General features: G+C 32.4%; 1 protein-coding gene and 1 long non-coding RNA gene across 4 annotated transcripts; one reads left to right on the top strand and one right to left on the bottom strand.

Moving 5' to 3' along the window:
* The first annotated feature begins 1,728 nt into the window (after positions 1–1,728).
* On the top strand, positions 1,729–4,071 carry LOC132284234 (uncharacterized GPI-anchored protein At4g28100). Its single transcript, XM_059786319.1, has 2 exons — positions 1,729–2,558; positions 3,662–4,071. Exons 1-2 carry the CDS (start codon positions 1,914–1,916, stop codon positions 3,983–3,985), a joined length of 969 nt encoding a protein of 322 aa, XP_059642302.1. The 5' UTR covers positions 1,729–1,913; the 3' UTR covers positions 3,986–4,071.
* Positions 4,072–13,881: 9,810 nt separating this feature from the next.
* Positions 13,882–16,471, bottom strand: LOC132283933 (uncharacterized). 3 transcript variants are annotated; one of them, XR_009472168.1, is made up of 3 exons: positions 16,208–16,421; positions 15,808–15,863; positions 13,882–15,617 (listed from the first exon to the last, which is right to left on the bottom strand). It is a non-coding gene; the product is annotated as an uncharacterized LOC132283933 (long non-coding RNA). The 3 variants fall into 3 exon arrangements; XR_009472166.1 differs by having other exon boundaries at positions 15,808–16,471; XR_009472167.1 differs by lacking the exon at positions 15,808–15,863 and having other exon boundaries at positions 16,208–16,471.
* Positions 16,472–21,526: the final 5,055 nt, after the last annotated feature.

The following is a 21,526-nucleotide window of genomic DNA, read 5'->3' as shown; positions in this document are numbered from 1 at the left end:
TGACTAATGGAGGATTTTGATCGGTTCAACTTTTAGTGGATTGGTCCATTTTGGACAGTGAGTTCCAGATGATTTCGTTTAGATGGATTGTCCATCTTCTTTGAACCGATTCAATATCCTTGGGATATTGCAAAAATTAGTTTCCAAGTTGGTTTTTGACTTACCAAAAGTCTAGATTTGTGGGGGTAAGTTGTGTTCCTTTGGGACTATTTATATCAACCTTAATAAAACTTTAGGGTAAGTGAGAGTTTCAATTGATTGATTTGTGACTACACAAGAGAGAGAGAGAGAGAGAGAGAGCACCCGATGTCATCTAAGGATATCACGGTCATTTTTAATGTTAAAACATAAACAATACATCATTATGAGGTTTATAATACCCCATAATATCATCAAGTAGGTCGGGATTGGTCACGAGAGAAGAAAAAACAAAGATAAGGGAAGACCACGAATAGGTCGACGCGTACAGGTCGATTGGTTTAGCCTCCACGCCTGCCTAGATACCTAACCATAATAGGTCGACGCGTACAGGTCGATTGGTTTAGCCTCCACGCCTGCCTAGATACCTAACCATTATATGTACCCCTCTCAGTAGAAAATAATCTAAATCTAAAAGTAATGATCTTTCAAACTCTTGATCGGTTATACCTGATATGAGATTAAAGCTCTAATGACAAAAAAACGTGAAGCTAAGTGAGCCTGACGGGTATGCTTTACTTCTATTGTAGGGACAACAAGCAAAGAATGCTTTACTTCTATTGTAGGGACAAGAAGGAAAAAAATTGAACTACATAAAAACTGTTACGCATTTGTTGTGTGTTAATGCATTTAATTTCATTTTTTTTCTTTCTTTTTTTGTTCATTAGCTAGCGCTTTACAAAATAACAATGAAAACAAGAAGCCAAAACCTACTACTATTAAGTTGCTGGTTTTGGCTTATGTTTGCTTCATAATTGAATTCTACCTATTATAAATATCGGATGGGATTAGAGTCGAACTTAACCATTATATATATCCTCTCAGTAGAACATTGGGTCGCAGTTAAGCATTTAGAAAAAATGGAAGAAACTATTACATAGTTTGACCAATGACAGTGAGACGCACAAATAAATGTATTAGATTTATTCAGTTTTTGTTTGCATATTGGATTGTAAATATTGAACGAATCATGTAGTCAAAAATCATATAATAATTTCTTAAGAAAAAGAATATGAGTCTAGAAGTTTGTAAATAGTCAACCCCACTCACCTAGCTAGCTCGCTACCAATAACATTCATTCCAAAAGAAAAATAAAAATAAAAATAAAAAAGAATGATAATCACTAATACCAATGATGGTATCACCAACTCAATGCTACATGTTAATTAGTATAACATTCATTCCATTTTTTTTTTTTTAAACGCATAAAACAACAATAATAATACCAATAATATGGTATCACACATTAAATGTAAGTAATGAGACACACCCAAATAGATACGCTTTCACTTTCGAATAATATATACTAATTAATTGGTGGTAATGGAAGCAACCAAAAGACCGTATTGATTTCATAAATGTATAAATGCCAAAAACCAAAGTATGCGTACAGTCTTAAAACATTGATAGAATGATTTGGTGATGATACAGTGTTAATTTAGATCTAGGCCATCTAGCAAACAGCCAAACTTAATAATCCAGCTTCTCTCTCCCAACCCCACCAACCTTTTGTTCATTCCATTCATTTCATTTCCTCCAAACACCAAATGCCCCTACCACCTTTATTGGTTTTCTCTCTCACCGCCACCCCCCACAAGAAATAAGCCTAGCCCATACCCAATCCTCTTTCTCATCAAACCCGTCTCTCTCTCTCTCTCTCTCTCTCTCTAAAAACCAAACATCAAAGTCTCTCCTCACCTCACTCCCTAAGAGCCATGTCCCAACACTTCTTCCCTATCTTTCTCTTCTTTGTTCTCCTGCCCGTGCTGCCCGCACTACCCGCATTACCCGGTTCGGACCCGTCATCCCAACCCTTTTTCCCGACCCCATCGCCGCCGGCGACCATTCCGGCATTTCCGGAACAATCCGACGTCGGAGGCTGCTCGTTGGACCTCCCGGAGGAGCTCTTCCACGACATCAAAGCTTCCTGCGGCGTCAAAAAGGGAAAAACCGGCAGCCAGAGCCACCGGAGCAGGTGCTGCCCGGTCCTGGCGGCGTGGCTCTACTCCGCCTACTCGGAGACAGCTCTGGGCAAAGCTCGCAGGCCGCTTCAAACGGCGTCGTACGACCTCCCACTCCTTCCGGACGACTCGGAGACCTGTGTGGACAGCCTTCAAAAGGCACTGGACAACAGAGGCATTGAATTGCTGAACCCAAACGAGACCTGCGACGTCGTTTACTGCTACTGTGGGATAAGATTGCACCCACTGAGCTGTCCAGAGGCATTCTTGGTTTCATCTAAAGGGAAGCTTGTTGGAGATAAGAGTGTGAAGAGGTTAGAGAGAGATTGCTTGAGTAACAGCGTCAATGGCTATCCGGGTCTTGTGGGTTGTTCCAAGTGTTTGAACAGTCTCTATCTGGTAATTTCCTAACCCCCTCTCTTTAGAATATCTCTATTGTTTGTTTGATTGATTAATTAGTAGACCCAATTTTGTGATGAAATTGATGGGGGAAGGAGGTGAGATTTAGGGTTTCTTCTTCTGGGTCTTCTTCAACGCAGTGCTGTTCATTTGGGAAAGTTGTTTCTTTTACCTTTTTGTTTTTCCACTACTCACTCACATGCTCGTCACTGAGAATTGTGCTGTTAGATTCCTACTCGCAGTCTTGTATTTTTGTAGCACGCGCCACCCTGTTGACGTATTTCACTACATTACTTACTTTTAAGCTAGTAAAAGGGCACAAACGCAGGTAGGTTTAGTAGAATACAAAGTTTTGATGAGCCCTGCACGGCATTATTGCGCGTCTACGGCGGTGTTTATCCCACGCGCTGCCTTAAGGCGATTGGGAACCATGTTATAATTCTTGACCAACGATTCTTCTCTTTCAACGCATCCTTGTTTTTAATGCAACGAAGTACAGTAAGGGAATGTGTACCCATCCGAATCCCAAGAGTCTGAACAAATTTCCTTTTAAGTGATTTTATTGGAAATTAGGAAAAAAACTAATTTCTTGGATACTTGGTTATATTTTAACCAAAAAAACAATGTATAGTATAGCCCAAGTACAAGCCCTCTTTCCAAAAGAAAAGGTTGGGTGTTCGAACTTTATTGGAGGCATTATGTATATACTTAAGTAAGTTATTGTTGGAGGTTTTTGAGGGCAGGTGTGCAATGGTAAGGTTTTTTTTGGTAAACAGTGTCCACATATATCTGAATCATCTGACCTTCTCCAGACTCCTAATGAGATGAAGTTTTTGCACTAAGGTTGCCTTTATTATTGAAGATTTTTGTTTCAGATCAGATTTGGATTGGAATTGGGCTTATAAGTTTTTTTAGGCACACTGCACCAAATTGAATTTTTTAACTGTTATATATATATATATATTTGATTTCGAAAAGGTAAGCAAATGTACTCTTGTTCTAAACTGTTAACCCAATTACTAAATTTTGTTCAAGTCCAAATAGTGTTGGCGCTTTCTAATTTTAGTTGTATGAATTATGATGTACTTTATAATTATTTGCAGCTTAGCGGGGAGAAAACTGGAAATTTGAGCAGGTTGGAGGACAGGATGGGTAAAATGCGCAACAGAGATTGTGAACTCATGGGTCTGACGTGGCTCCTCTCCAAGAATCGATCCGCTTACATCCACACCGTTTCTTCGGTATTACGAGCCATCATGATGAGCACGGATGGCTCTGATCCTCAATCGTGCAGTCTCAACAGTGATGGATTGCCCTTAGCCGTTGATTCCTCTGAAATCAACGATTCCTCATCAATCGTCCCCCAATTATCGTTCTACCTCTGCTTCATTCTATTTTGTTTGTTATACATTAGCTCCACTGTATGACGAGTATTAGCTTATCTGTAGTTCTAATTATGTGTATTTACAATGCGCCTAAATTGCAAATTTGTATCTGTTGATTTAGGTATCAAGGGTTGTAGCGCGCCAAATTGAAAAGTCTAGGATTCAAGTCGAGCAACTTGAATATGCGTGAGTTTCTTGTCCAAGTAGTTGAAAAAAAAAAAAAAAAAAAAAAAAAAAAAAAAAAAAAACATTATTTGTTGATTTAGGGGAGGGGAATTGTAAAATTTTTTGGTAATCCTAAACCATTTATGAAAAACTTATTTTTCCCATATTGTTGTCCATTCATGAAGGATATGAATACGTTACTAATTTAGTTGTCGGCATATTTTTCTTATAACCGAAGTACAGAGATTTAAAGATGGTGAGTACGTAGCTTTATTTTCTTTTTCGATTGATTTTAATTTTAATTCTTATCAAGTTAATAATAAATTTTTTTTTTTTTTTTTTGGTTTCTAATTGGTACTTTCACGCACATACTTCCATTAATCTAATTAATACACGGAATAAGTTAAAGAGCTATAAAAAAAGAGAGATTATTTTTAGGTGGAAACCTCAGCGAGAAAAACTATATAGACTTTATCATTTAGGGCAAATTGATCCACGATAATGGAAATATACACAAGGTTTTCGTGTATTCGGGATTACTCTACACGAACATAAGGTTTTCGTGTCTTTGGAATTACTCTACACGACTCATCTTTCAGTGCTTTTATAATATATATATTGTTGTTTTACCTTCAACACTCAATGATTTTTTTTTTTTTTTTTTGACTCTATTACATCCAGAATCATTAGTAATATTGATTTATGCCAATGCATTCACCTCATAACGGGTATGTTTCTCATAGTGATCACATGTCTATGGTGTTTCACAAGTGTATGTAAATAATCTATAATTTATATGATAAAATCAATGAAGTGTCATCCTCTCATACTAGTCACAGTTGTATAAATGGCTCCAATCTAATCTAAAATAAAGTATCAATGAATAAAATTAAAAAATTTCCACAATCTCCCTTTTTTACTTTTATGTGTGTTGTCTATCTTCTATATAAACCATGAGCTCCTTTATGATGTAAACCATAAACTCTTTTCTACTCTTATTTATAAAGATATAACTACTATTATAATAAAAGATTAATTATGTAATGAGTTGCAATTACCAAAAGACATAAAAAAACTAATTAGTTTTGTAATTTTAACAAAAAATTGGAGTTCGAGGCACTTATTATGACTTTTCTATATATAACCATGAATTCATGTGACGTAGACACCACATATACGATTAAATATAATAAAGTATCTCAGTCTGGTCAATATTTCAAGTTATTGTTATAAATTTTTTTTGTACTAGTATGTTATAAAAATTGTAATGACGACTATCACGATCACTAATTGTCTAGTAGTTTGACTACTTAATTGTATTGGTAAAAGCGCAGGTGCATTACACGTAAATAAAATCTAATTTGCAACAAAGTTATAAATATTTAATTGTATTGATAACGAAATTGCATTTTTGTATTTATTGATTTAGGTTTCAAAGACTGTAGTGCCAAAGTGGAAAGTCTAAGATTTAAGTCTCGGCAGGAGCGACTTCAGTGTGGATGAGTTCCTTATTAAAGTAAAAGAAGATAAGAATTGTAATATTTTTGTGATAATCCCAAATAATTTATTAAGAATTTCTTCTTTTCCCCATATTGTTGTCGATTTATGAATGTATGTATGGCCACCTTACTAATTTACTTGCTTGTTTAAGAAATTGTTTATACTGCTTCTTCCATGGTGGCATATTTCTCTTTTAGGATGTCCCAAACCTGAAGTTACAATATCATATAAGAGTAATGTCAATGGAAATATAAAGATTTAAAGATAGTGTGGTGTGTATTTGATTCATTTTAATTTTGATTATTACCAAATCAATAATTCAATCTAATTAACCAATACACACGTACATCCAATAGAAACAATAAACTTAAAAGAGTTATAGGGAAATAAATAAATTTTTTACATGAAATTTTCACATGAAACCTCAGGGAGAAAAATTATAAAGATTTTATCATTTTAGGTAAATTGATCCACTATAACGGAAATGAACATGAGGTTTTCGTGTATTCAAAACTGCTCTACATGAATTCGAGGTTTTTGTGTATTCGGAACTGCTCTACACAAGTTATCTTTCAATATTTGCGTAATAGTTTGTTGTTATTTTACCTTCAATGCTCAATGTTTTTTACTCTAGTACATTCAGAATCATTAGCAATACTGATTTATGCAAATGCAATCACCTCAAAACAATCTTCTTCTCAGAGTGAACAAATGTCCATGTAATTTCACAAGTGCGTACGAATAATTGATTTATCTGATGAAATCAATGAAGGGCCATGCTCTCATATCAATCATGGTTGTTTAAATGGCTCCAATCAAGTTTTGCATAATTATCTAGTGGTTTAAATATCATGTAATTGTATTGGTAAAAGTGCACATGGATTGCACGTGAATAAAATCTATTTCGGAGCAGAACTATCAACCTATCAATTGAAAAATAGGGCTTCTTTATCAATCTTATGTCTTTTTGAAGGTTCTTACAACCTGGAGTGGTTGTGGTTTAAATTATAGAGAAATTTGAATTGATCTCAGTTCCGATTTGGATATCAATAGTAAAGATGAAGAGAATAGTAGAGAGATAAAGTGATGAGCCAGAGTGGACCAAAAATGGGCCAAAGATAAAGTGACGAACCAGAGTGGACCGAAAATCTATTTTTCTCACTAAAATCTAAAATTCCCAAAAACTAAGGTATATATGTCATGTTAGGTTGCTTACTAAATGATTTTAATCTCCTTCTCTTAACCCTCTTTCTCTCTTTAAAATTAAATCTTTTAATGCGTGTCGAAAGCCCCCATTTCCCTCTGGTCTAATTTTTCACACCAAACACCTACACCTTTACATAACATGCCTCTCATTCCAGTTTTTCAATTTTTATAAACGTTTCTAGTTTATAATTGTGTGTGTGTGTGTGTATATATATATATATATATATAAATTTACATATTTGGTGCTATCATGCTATTTTCTTAATGAACTTTTAACTTTCTAAGATTCACTTCGTCAAGATAGAATGCGGGGTATATTATACTTGACAACTTAAAGCAAGTGTTTAATTTAGGATAAATTTTTTCATTCATAAAAATAATTTATTATATGGACATTTATGTAATAAACCATCAAAAGATCACTCACGAGAAGTGCTGTAATGATTGACTGGGATTTGCCATCCTTTGTCTCGCTATTACATAATACTGTATCTGTTTTGGTTTTAACTTAGACATCCGTAGTCTAGGGTTTCTAGACTACACATGACTTTGGTTTATTTTGTAAACACGTGAATTGTTTATATGGACTTGCCCATTGTTTAGGTGTATGCCTATTTGTAAATATCTTTATATCATTTATACAAATTTACCTTTTAAAAAAGAAAAAAACAATTGTCATTATTCATCTTTTTTTTATATTAGGTCAATATAGACCAATTTTGTTTAGATTTGTCAAAAATTTTAATTTTTCTTAATATATATATATATATGAAAATGATCTTTTGTTCACATAAGCAAACAATTTATCCACACCAAGCATTATGACTGTTGGATACAATTGCTAGGTTTTTTTTTTATTTTAATAACTATCATTTTTACACTTGAATCATATCTAACGGTCATGTATATATGTATATGAAATACATGCATATATATATATATATATATATATATAAAAATAATATTAATACTTTGAAATAAAATTTGACACTTCACTTTCCTTGATATTTTGATTATGTTATAAAAACTGTATAGGAAATTTCCGTACTATCATGTTATAAATAGTGTAAAGTCAACTATAGTGATCATTTATTGTCGAGCAGTTTAAATCTTTAATTGTATTCGTAAAAGTGCATGTCCATTTCACTTTTATAATTTTTTTATAAATCGTTGGATCATTCTTATCTCTCTTCCCCATCCAATATAAATCTATAAATTCATCCTCCTCTATCTTCCCCATCCAATATTAATCGTTGGATTTATTCTCATCTCTTTTCCTTCACATCGTATCTTTTTTTCAAGGTTCTTCACCATGGTTCCTAAAATCTAATTTCCTGCACAACTAAGGCAAAGAAGTCATGTTGGGTTACTTAATAATTTATTACAAGGACATTTATGTAATAAACCATCAAATAATCGCTCAATGAAGAATTTGATGCTTGACTAGGATTTGATATCTTCTTTCATCCAGCTACCGCAAGAACCTCCTTATTACGATAATACCAGAGCTGCTTTGGTTTGGACTTAGACATTTGTAATATAGGGCTTGTACAGAATACACGTCTTGGTTTATTTTGTAAACCAGAGTTGTTTATATGGGTTACCCATTGTTTGGCCCTATGCCTGTTTGTCAATATTTTTATACCATTTATATAAATTTACCTTTTGAAAAAAAAAAAAAAAGGTTATTATTCATCTTTTTTTTATTTTATGTTATTTCAGATCAATTTTGTTTATATTTGGTCATTAATAATAGAGTCATGTTATTTAGCCCGACAGATAAAACCTACTACTTCATCGAATCTACATGGCTATTTATGTGTCAAATATAATAGACCCATAAAAGTGTCAATCACCATGTATATCAAGTTGTGTGTTTATTATATATATACATCACATTGCATCTCTTAAAGAACTCTTGAGATACTTCAAACATCTCTTATATATAATTAGATTGTGTATCCTTGGTTATACATAAAACATTATGTCTTTGATCATTAATATACTTTAATTACTTTAATAGCCATTTGTTAATTGTTATAATAATCAAAACTAATGATCTATCTGACTCCCAGAAACAAAAATAAGGAGAGGAATTTAAAAAAAAAAAATATGCAAAGTATTGAAAAATTGTAAATACATTGTAATTTTTGTTGCAGATTTTATACAAATAATATTCTTATATTTGAATACGATGAAACTTGATGTGAAAAAAAAAAAAAAAAAAAAAATGATGATATAACCATAAATGGAAAACTAAAAAAATAAGGAAATGGGTTATGAAACACTGAAAAATAAGAAAAAGAAAAAGAGACATATTTTATGGAAATAAATTAAAGTATTAATGATGCCTATTTAAGTTGAAAATTTAGAATAATCACGTCATCTTTAATCTTTGTTGGTTTTAAGTCGGGTATTAAAGTCGTCAATAATATCATTTTCCTTAATAATAATATAGATATAGATATTTATGGAAATGATCTGTTGCACACATAAGCAAATAATTTATCCACTGAGTATAATAATCATTGAATATGATTGTTATATTTTTTAATAATTATCTGTGACGGCCCAAGTTTTGCAACCCAGTGCGTCAGTGATGACCCAAAAATTGACTCAATAACGGATTCGAAATACGGAAGCGAAAGATAAAAACCAAAGTCTCTAGAGATACAAATCATCCCTAAGACACAAGAATGACCTTCCATGAAGTCGTGGAACTCAAGGAAATAACTGAAAGCGGAAGCTAGAATAAAAAGGGATCGAATGGCACCCTATGGCACCACTGACAGCTAAAGGAACAAGATCTAGTTCAAACTAGACCACGTATGTCATTAAATGGCTTAAACAAGATAAACAAGGTCCCGTGGGAACAAACGAACGGAGTTAACCTGTTTAGGCAACAAACCAAACAAAACCCACAAGGCAGCATCATTTCGGTTGTCTGAAATGATGCTTCGATCGACCGAAATAAGCCAAGAAAGAGCTCACATTTCGGTCGGCTAAAATGACAAACTGGTAGACCGGTTTGTGGCTCAGAATGGAAATTGGCTACTGGAATTGAGTTTTCACTGTACAATTAAATCTAAAAAGCCATCCGTTGACCGAAATCGACCGAAATGACTTGAAAAAGTGCATATGAACCTACTATGCACCAAAAATGGAGAGAAGTTCCTAAGTCTCATATGAATCCCTCATAGTATGATCAATTTAAATTAGGTGCTAAGGTGTGATGATGTAAACATACACGCAAATGTAATATGGTATTTCAAACATGCTACAGTGGCCTATGGCTTTATTACAATTCATTTATAAAATTTGACATGCCAAACCTCCAAAGTTAGAAAAATTTACATTTCAAAGGCAAAACTCAAACATGCAAACACTTGCATGTGAACAAGAACACAAATAAAAGAACTTCAAATCTACAATTCACCCACAACAAATGCAAATCCCCAAATCTTGAATCATGTACTTGAAAAATAACCCCGGTAACTTTGGGGTAAGTAACATAAAGCTACTCGTAGGAGATGAGTATGCAAAGATCTAACGTTTTACAAGTTTATCACATTAATGTAAAACAATTCAAAAGAGTATGCCACCTAACGTCGGTGTCAAATGTGAGAGGGAGCGTCCTAAGCTACCTTAGAACATTTCTAACATAAAACACACCATTCATGCAATTTCAACAACACAGGAGCATGCTATACAAAGTAACAAGATATAAATTCTCAAAGCCATCAACTTGAAATCTAAAATATAAAAACGACAAAAGTAAGTCATGCCACCTAACTTCTATGTTCCAAAAGAATCTATAGTATCATCCATAAGCTACATTTGAACATTTTAACATGGATGTACTTAACAACATCAAGTTTGCAATGATTCATTAAAAATCATAATGCATAAATGTACTTAACAACATTAAAAATATGTGGTGATTCCTTACAAATCATAAAGCATAAATATACTTAACAACATTAAATCGCCAATAACCAAAATGACAAGTCACAATTAAACATGATTGTTAACTTGGAATTAAATGCGAAAACAAATAGTGGAAGACTTGGATATCAAATCTCGAAGTAAACCAAAACCTAAACTGTTATTCCGGGCACTAACCCACTAGGAATACCACCCCGTGCGCACTAATGACTTAGAGAACTCTTGTTCCCGTACTAGAGCCAAACCTTAGCCATCTCAATGTAACAATGTTCCAAGTGATTCAAAAATAAATAAATAAGTTCACAACTTATACGTAATTTAAATAATGCACGAAACTACCTTCTATACACAAGTAGGTTGAAACCACACAGCACATGCTCTAAATCCATAACTACTATAAGATGATAAGTGTCGAATCTTCAGAGTGCGATTCTTTAGACGCTATAATAACATCACATGTCGAATCTTCAGAGTGCGATTCTTTAAACGCTATAATAACATCACATGTCGAATTTTTAGTGTGCAATTCGTTACACGCTATAACAATATAATTCAATATTGAAAACATAAACTCATGGATCTATTACAAGTCTAAAATCATGATTTAAACATACTACCAATGTCAAACACATGACTAAATCAGTAATGCAATAGAAACGGGAATTAATTAAATAACTAATTAATTTCACTAGGTTTCAAATCTCAATTAAATGATTCTCAATTAATATATGTTAAACAATATAGCATGGTCATTACATATATTCATTTAAAATCTTAATTAAGCCAATTGAACTATTAAATAGATTTTAATTAATTCTTTTAATTAAAATCTCTAGATTTTCAAACTCTTCCAACTGCTTTCAAATTAAAGTATGTTAAAGTACATGCCAAAACTTAATTTAATAGTATATCATAAATTAATTCCATACAAGGTACGACCATGAGAATTAAACTTTCACAAAAGGAAATTATTAAATAAAAGTTACAATTCTTATTCAAATAATCCTAATTTAATATATGTTAACAAACATACTAAAGCCTAATTTACTAGCATGCCACAATTTAATTCTAAATTGTATACCATCATGAGAATTAAATCTTAAATATAAAAAATAATTAAATTAAATTCTAGAATTTGAACTAAAGCATGCATGCAAATTGTATAAGCTTCTAAAACAATCAATACAATATTAATAAAAACCTAAGACATCCCCTACCTCAATTTGAGATGAAATCTCAAATTCCCACCGAAATGAAACCGCTCTGAATTCTACGAAACTTTTACGTTTTGTCGGGGACAATAAGGTGAACATTAAACACCAAGGAGGTACCACCAAAATCCAAACCCGAACTCAAACTTGAACTTTAAAATGGTAAAAACAGATTCTAATAAGGGGGAAAGGAAGATCTTATCAAGGCCTACAATAAACACTAAGGCCCTACGGCATTTATCACGAGGGAAGAGGCCGAAAAAAGAAGAAGAAAGGTGGCAACCCCTTGGCTGCCATGGCTGCAGGCCAAGAGAGGGAGGAAGAAGAAAAAAAGTTAACTTTTTCTTATTTCACCCCCTATTTATAGAAAAACCCTAAAAGTGTCCCGAACGGGTCCCGCCGGGTCCAGAAAAGTGGAATTCCCGTAGACGCACTTAAACGGCAAAATACCATGAACGAAAAAGAATCAAAATGAGAAAATATGAACAATGAAAGAAACGACGTCAAAAACTGAGTCCCAAGCAGAAAGATATGCCTCGAACAAGTTCGGCGGCAATCGGGACCAGAAACCTTGAAACTGGGGAAAAACGTCCAAAAGGAAATTCTAAGAGCCCGTTTACTAACGCTTTTTCTTTCTTACTTTTGCTTTTTCGAAAATTAAAATCATGATTTTGATTTCTTTGAGATGTAGCAGAAAGTAAAATTATGTTTAGTAAACTGCGAGCTACTTTTGAAATTTGAAAGCAAAACACAGAAAGTGTGTTTAGTAAACTGTTGTCTACTTTTGAATTTGAAAGCAAAACACAAAAAGTGTGTTTAGTAAAAAATAATAAATTTCTGTTTTTGTTTTTGGTTCTTGAATTGCTTTTGGTTCAGATTTTGGTTTTCTTTTATGAGATTCCATTTTCTTTTCTTTTTTTAATAAAGAAACGTATAATGAATAAAACGGAAATTAACATTTGCCTACATGAAATATAAATAGAGCATGGACAAAATTTCAGGTCATAATTTAATGGTTCTTATAGATTGCATGGGTAGGGATCCCAACTGCACCTGCCTGGCTTGCAACACAAATGTTCATTAAGGTACTGTCAAAATTTTCAGCTTGTTCTCATGGGTAGCTCACTATTATGGCTTTATTTCTATAGTTGAAATTGCCAATTTTTTTTTTAGAAAACCAAGACTTGAAACAGAGTCATTTTGAGGTACTTATTGTTTGCTTACTTCTTGTGTTTGCCTGCAATCTGATAGGCTCAATTATGAGAGAATGTAAATTATATGCTCCTCCGGCAGAATTTTAAGATCAGATGATGCGGTGATATTTAGAAGAAGAAAAAATAATTGTCATGAGGATTCTTTGGTTTGTCATCAAATGGCTACTTTTTCTGTTTTTTTAAAAAATATATGCGATTTTTGTATATCTGTCAAAATATAACGCGATTTGTTTGGAGATGATGCTAATAATGTCTTCTTCTGCATCTTCTACCACTGTTTATAAAGTGCATTAGATCTGCCATATATGAGAAAAAATGCATTATTCTTTAGCAAAAAGAGATCAAATGTATATATGTATATACTGAAGTGTAAACTTCTACAAAAACTAATGGAAAATTGGGAATATATTGGTTATCAATCTAATCTAAATGCATCCCAAATTGGTAGCCTACAAAAACATAATGACTCTGAGACTTGAGCAACAAAATCCAAATCAGATGTGAACCCTTCAAGATCACTCTTTAACAGATGACTGGATAGAGCATTGAGAAGGAAAATCAGAGAATGATAAATATATTGAACTTCACAGGAAATTTTATGTCCGATTTATAAGACGAGAAATTTGGAGTCAGCATACACATAATATCAAAAGGATGTAGATTATAACATGAATTCAAATGGCATTTAGACACAAAATTAATCCTAATAAAAGTGACAATATTGCAATATCCAAATAGAAAATTAATCCAAAGTGACAATATTACAATATCCAAGTTGAAAAATAGAAAAATAATCCTAATAAAAGTTACAATATTATAATGAGCAAATAGAAGTGATTTATCTATCACAATAGTTGTTGCACAACTCATGAATTAGCTCATGTGTAACATTTACTCTCTGAGAAGTACCACCTAGCTCCACTTCTTCTTCTTTTTCTTCTTGAAGATTGGCATTCTCATCCCCATATTCATCAAAAAGACGATCTAAACGGGTTTCGTTACGAACAAAATTATGTAATGTGCAACAAGCAATAACGATGAGTGTTTGTACACTTAGTTTGTAAGGAGGCATCAACTTAAGGATCGGCCAACACATTTTTAATACACCAAAACAACGTTTTATCACATTTCTCAGTACAACAATTAACACACTTCTACAACTTATTAGATCCGAATAAAATAACCTAGCATTGAACATATAATACTGTAAAATAATATAAGGAACAAAATCTCTATATTACAGTAACTAAACACAATAATGATGCTGTCTGGTTATGTGCTTGCCTCACCATTCAAGTTTAGAATGACTGTTCAAATATAAGAAAATCTGAAATTTATCCATGTTTTACCAAATTGCCAGCATAAGATTGATGAAGATGGTATATGTTATTTTATCTGTTTAATTTCAGACCTTTTTAACTTAGTTCTACACTTGTTAATGAAGCATCCACTCAAATAAAGATTAGACCCAATCATGGGTAGTATGGACAGTTGGAGCTAACATACTGTCATCAAGATGGAAGAACCTCTAGGCTTCTATTCCTAATGTAGACTTCAATTTCGACTTGAGTAGAAGGATGAATAAATTATCCACCTTCAAAAATCAGAAGAAATAGTAAATTATTCACTCATTTTGCACATTTACTTTTAAAACTCTTCATGGTAAAATTTAGATGTTAATATGAATTAAATACTTAGATGATTGAAGGTCTAGGTTTAGCTATATTAACCAACAAATTGTCTCAAAATCACTATATATAAGCTGTCAAACTTGCAAAAGCAAGCTTTTCATTATGTTATAAACCATACTGCCTTTATATATGGGCAAAATGAACATGTGATGAAACACTAGTTCCTGTAGAAATCAACATTATATAATAGATAGCAAAACCCATCTCACATAGTTATATTTTGAGAAGCAAACAACCTTGATTTTATTTTCATTTACTCGCAAAATAAGATATAATGATTGTCAAATGTGGAAAGTTCTTTGTTAAAACTACTCATCACCACAGATTTAGAGTAAATCAATACAAGTATAGGTGTCTTTCGACCTTGAATAGCTATAAAGCATGGATGGAAAAAAGGAACAGAGTCGCAAAAAGGAAAATGTTGTTTATAAATTTCAAGCAATTTCATTATTACCCAAATCAGAATAAATCCTGAACATGAATTAAAACTGAAAAAAGAGGTTTAAAAAGTAGCAGATGAAGCCATTATTTGTAAAATAAATTCTAGAATAACAAATTAACAATACAGCCTTGCAAGCATGAACCTTTTACTTCAATTCGAACATGAAACACAATCAAATAATCAAAATTAACCATATATAAGACATATGTGCAATAAAAGAACAGAAAATGAAATGAACTTTAAATACCTTAGAAGTACAAGTTAGAGCAGAACTCAAGTACGAATTTGTTCTTGAAAAATCTACATTGGAAAGAAAATTGAAGTTTAAGAACTCAGTTGTAGAAGGTGAAACCTTAGAATTTCCATGGAAATGGACACGGATACCAAATGGGTACTGTGCAGATGATGTACCCATCAAGAAAAGAGATAACCCAATTCACCAGAACCAATCAATTCCAAGAAAAAGCAAGCTTTTAGAGACGACACTTACAGTTGAGGAATTGGAAGACCCAGATTGAAACCCAGAAGACTATGAAATCAAGCTCACTGAGAAAACAATTTTCGTTGTTGTTCATTGAATCAGAATTCGGAAAGCAAATGGTACCGAAGACAAACAGAGCATAACTGGATAGAAGTGATTACATAGGGACCGAGTATTGGACCGAGTATAGATGAAATTGAGGCCCATATTGATGCAACTATTACCAAATAAAAAATAAAAGAAATCCAAAACCAGAACTTCTCATAGAAATTACACAAAGAAAAAAAGATATTTCACTTATAAAAATGATTCAGGAAGAGAAATTGTAGATTCTAGGGCAAAATCTTCATATACGAGGAGAGAGAGAATTTGAGAAGAAAGAGAATTTGAGAAGAGAGGGCGAACTTACCCGTGGTGTTGTTGGTCGGCCGTTGAGTCTCCGTTGCCAATCGATGCTCGCAGATGAGGGATGACGATCACCTGATAGAACTTTCTTGAAGAGGCGAGAAGCTAGGGCTTGGATGTTGCGGATGATGATAAAACAAGAGGACGGGTTTTAAGTTTTACTTACTTTCGCTACAGTGTTTAGCGCTATAGTGTTAAGCGCTACAGTGTCGAAATTACTTCCTCCGCACAGTACAGGAAGTAGAGAAAGTGAGAAAATCTCACTTCCTCTTCTCTTCACAAATTTAGGAATTACTTCCTCAAAATAAAAAAGTGAAAGTAATTTAATAAACGTGATTTTACTTTTATTTTTATTTTTTCAGAATTGAAAGTAGAAAGTAGAAAATAATTCCTGTTACTAAACAGGCCCTAAGAGTACGTGACTCGACGAAAAGTGAAAATAAATCCCGTACGAGGATTCAGACTCAAAACGAGGCATCTTTGCAATAACTTTCATTAATTGCACAATGGTCTCTACAAAAAGGGTTAACTACACTAATGACCCAGAATGAAAATATCTCCTAAAAATATTTTCTTAAAAACTCCTGAAATAAAATATCTTCAAAAGATATTTATGAAAAACACCCCAAAAAATAAAAATGTTTCTGAAGAACTTTGCATCCATACCTCTATGGACACCGGGAGCAACCAAAGTACTTTTCTACAAAAGTAAAGATATGTATTTTGTGGAAACCACTTAGAATGAAGGTACGTGAAATCAAAAACTAATTCCGAACACAACAAGTGAGGTTATGCCAACAAAGTGACAAACGGGAAAAAAGACGAAAAGTGAATAGTGTCCAAAAAATGAAAATATGAAAATGACACAGTCCTTTAAAGAAATTGTCAATCCAAAGGAAAAAGTCTCAGAAACCATCCCTGAGCACTCAAGATAACACTAAGTAACGAGAAACTGAACTCAGAAAGGAAAAGATCAACGGAAAAAAAATATCCGTAATAATCTGAGAAAGGAGAAAGGAAGGAAAATGATCGGGTCATTACATATCTTTTTTACACTTAAATCATATCCAACGGTCATGCATATATGTATATGAAAAATCTATATATATATATATATATATATATTTATATATATATATATATATATATAAATTAATTTTACTATTTTAAAAAATATATATATGACATTTCATTTTTTTTTTTTTTTTAAATTTTGATTATGTTATAAAATTGTAAAGATAACTCTACAATGATCATTAATTGTCTAGTAATTTAAATTTTTAATTATATTGGAAAATTTGCACGTGTATTGCATGTAAATAAAATCTAATTAGCAACAAAGTTATAAATTAACTTTTTATAAATTGTTGGATCATCCTTTTCTCTCTTTCCCATGCAATATAAATCGTTGGATTCATCTTCCTCTCTTCCTCATCCATAGTTCCCTTTTTAGTTTGCAACCTACCAATGAAAAAAATAAGGTTTCGCATCACATGCCTCTCATTCCATTTTTTCAATTTATATAAACATGTGTATAATTATATATATATAAATATATATTTATGTTTGGTACTATTACATTATTTTCTTAATGAACTTTTTTCTTCTCCAAGACTCATTCCAACAAGGAAGAATGTGGGGTATACTTTATGTGACAACTTGAAGCGAGTGTTTAATTGAGAGCAAATTTATCCATTCATACTATAATTTATTACAAGAAGGACATTTATGTAATAAATTATCAAATGGTCACTCAATAAAAAGTCTGATGTTTGACTGGGATTTGTCATCTTCTTTCATATGGGCACCTTTGAAACTCTAGATTGAATGAAAATGGGGTTTTGTCTTGCCGTTACAACTAAGGACAAATCTGTGAAGGGCTCAGTGGGGGCATCCGCACCCACTGAAATTTTTTATTATTTCATTTTACACCCTTAAATTTATACCTTTTGCATTTATACACATAAAATTTTGAAATTGCCCCCACTGAAATTATGAAAAAATCCCTTTATATAAATTTGCCTCCCTAGTATAAATTCCTAAATCCGTCCTGATTACAACAATACCAAAGTTGTTTTGGTTAGGACTTAGACATTAGTATTCCAGGGCTTGTTTAGATTACCCATGTCTAGGTTTATTTTGTAAACCTATGGGTCATTTATATGTTTGACTGGGATTTTCCTTCTTCTTTCATTTTGACACCGCCGGAATCAGCCTCTAGATAACGCGGTTTTGCCTCAATGTTACGATAATACCGAAGTTGTTTTGGTTGGTACTTAAACATTAATAGTCCAAGGCTTGTCTAGATTACACGTGTCTTGGTTTATTTTGTAAACTTGTGGGTCATATATATATTTGACTGTTATTTGCCATCTTATTTCATTTTGGCACTCCCGGACCGGCCTCTAGATTGAACAGAAATGGGGTTTTGCCTTGCTGTTATGATAATACCGAAGCTGATTTGGTTAGAATTAAGACATTAAGTCTAGGGCGTGTTTAGACTACGCAAGTCTTGGTTTATTTTGTAAACCTGCGAGTCATTTATATGGGTTGCCCACTTATTTTTTTTTTTTTGTAAGTATGGGTTTGCCCATTGTTTACGACTAGGCCCTGTTTCTAAAATATCTTTATACCATTTATACAAATTTACAACATTTTGTATAGAAATTTAATTAATAATATAAATATAGACATATATGGAAATTATCTCTTACATGACTGAGCAAACCAAGTATAACGAATGTTGGATATAATTGCTATGTTTTTTTTTATATTTTTTATTTTATAAACAATACTTAGGTCCTCATTGGTAAAAATTTATACCATACTCACCGCTGATATGAACCAATAAGAAATGAACATGTCATCTTTAATTGCCAAATCAAATATCTCACTTTTAAATGTAGTCTTATAATCTAATCATAAGGCTAACCATCACTAATAATGTACATAAACAAACATAATTTGAAATAATGTGCATAATAATAATTTATTATTATATTTCAAATAATTTATAATGTACATAAATATATTATAATTTATAATTTATGATTAATATATTATATTTATTATATATTTGAAATAATTTATAGTGTACATAAGTAGGGATGGCAACGGGGTGGGTTTCCCTAAATCCCGCCCCGTCCCTTTTAATTTTTATCAAGTCCATGCCTGCCCCGAGACCCGCGACTGGTTGGATTTTTATGTCCAGCCCCACCCCGTTAGGAAATACTGTGCCCCCGTGTCCGCCCCGCTAACAAATTTTTTTCTCCCACTTTTTGGAACTTAAACTCCTGCTATTTAAATGTGCAAAGCCTAAGAATGGCACAACATAAATAAAATTATGTATCCCAACAAAAATAAAAAAATAACATGCACATAAAATAATTCGGAGAACATAATAAACAAAAATAAAAGTTTAATACAATCAAATCACAAGAAGCTCTAAGCTCCAATTTCCACCATAACCAAAACAAAAGTAAATTTAATACCAAGTTTACATCCCAAATTAGGATTGTAAGAGATGGGTAATTGAGTAAGCCGCTAAAATAACTTATTAATATTATATATATATTTATTAAATATAGTTATATGCGGGGCGGGGCCTCTAGGATATGTATACTGAACCTTTACCCGCCCCGTGACCCTAGACGGGTACAAAATTTGTGTCCATATCCGCCCCAAATGTATAAAAAGTGTTCCATATCCGTTATTAACGAGGCGGGACGGGACAGAGCCCCGACGGGGCAGTAAAAATTAACATCCCTGTACATAAGACTAACCACCACAAATAACGTAATAATAATTACTTTTAAATGTAGTGTTATGAAATAATAGTTGTTTTAAGAAATTACTATTCTTTTAATTAATCATTTTGAGGTGAAATGACTATAATAAACCGTTTTTTCAAAAGGAAAATATCAAATTTATCTAATTTGATTAACGGTGAACTGCCATCACCTCCACCACCACTAGAAACAGTCCATTTTTGTAAGGCTTGTACATAAACAAAATAATTGCAGATGTCAATAACATCTACTAGAATACGCAAATTGCCAATGCCCCTTAATCATAAAGACATTCCTAATTAAGCTCACAAATTACCTCAGCCCCTTAATAAAAAATATCTGTAAAGTGGTTCGAATTCAGATTGTTCAAGAATTTTGGAGGGCCAACTTTTTAACTCTGTTTAGCATAAAAGCTGTAGATACAGGATTCCAACAAGCAGTCAAGCATATGAATTAAGTATTAACAATAACGGGCGTAGGAAATTAGCAAAACAGGTTCCTTCTACATCGGGAGTTTTCTGCAAATCAATATATATATATATATATATATATATATATATATATATATATATATATATTCTTTTCTAGCTAATTCACCAACAAATAATGCACATATGAGATAACGGAATTGTAAAACAAGTAGAAATTTTACACAAAATTAATTTAATTTATGGTGGTGTGGTGGTGATGGAAGGTGACACAGGTGACGATGACGTTGGAGATGGTGTGGTGATGGAAGGGACAGCAGTGGCGATTCACAGTTATTAGAGAAAATTAATTATTTTTTTCCTCTTTTAAATGACCTATTATAACATTTCATCTCAATTATAATTAATGATTAATTATGAAAATTACAGTTTTTTAAAACCGTTATTATTTCAAACAATAATATTATATTTAAAAGTGAAGAACTACTCTAACTCATCATGGAACAGTTAAACACCATTATATATATAAGAAAAATAATAGTAATATTGTGAAAATAAAAAATTTGAGACTTTAGTTTTTTAATATTTAGATTTAATAAGTGACGTGTCAAGTCATTTTCGGAGTTTCAATAAATAAATATTTTAATATTTAGATTTAATAAGTGACGTGTCAAGTCATTTTTGGAGTTTCAATAAATAAATATATATATATATATATATATATATATATATATATATTAATTGCAAGGCATATGCATCCAGCATGAAAACGTTGCAGTTATATTACTGTGGTCCGGTGCATTTCGTAACCGACGGCTGTCACAACACCGGTGTCACAAAGAAACAAAAACGTTGTGGTTTTGAAATTAGAAAGAGGGTCACATAATATACGTGTACACTGCCTTCTCTCTCTACTTTTTGATTGACCTATGCATGTTCTAAAGATTACACAAATCTTACACCACTCCACCACTTTTACTCTGCTATATAAATCCATTCCTGCTTGCCTCATTTCACTCCACACCCCACGATATATATACATATATATATATGTATAACTCTCTCTCCTCTTTTATACCTTCTTTCACTCTCTTTCTCAACTTTAAT

This window comes from Cornus florida, unplaced genomic scaffold (genome assembly GCF_030987335.1).
Source record: "Cornus florida cultivar Cherokee Brave unplaced genomic scaffold, ASM3098733v1 CherokeeBrave_3.0.0_Hap2_Chr11, whole genome shotgun sequence".
Classification (NCBI taxonomy): Eukaryota; Viridiplantae; Streptophyta; class Magnoliopsida; order Cornales; family Cornaceae; genus Cornus; species Cornus florida.
The sequence above is the reverse complement of the archived record's forward strand: the minus strand, read 5'-3'. Positions and strand labels throughout refer to the sequence as shown.

What these genes read in the sequence shown, in the direction of transcription:
- LOC132284234 (XM_059786319.1), top strand. Translation starts at nt 1,914, where the DNA reads ATGTCCCAACACTTCTTCCCTATCTTTCTCTTCTTTGTTCTCCTGCCC. An exon ending in GTTTGAACAGTCTCTATCTG is followed by an intron (nt 2,559 to 3,661) that starts GTAATTTCCTAA and finishes AATTATTTGCAG; the next exon opens with CTTAGCGGGGAGAAAACTGG.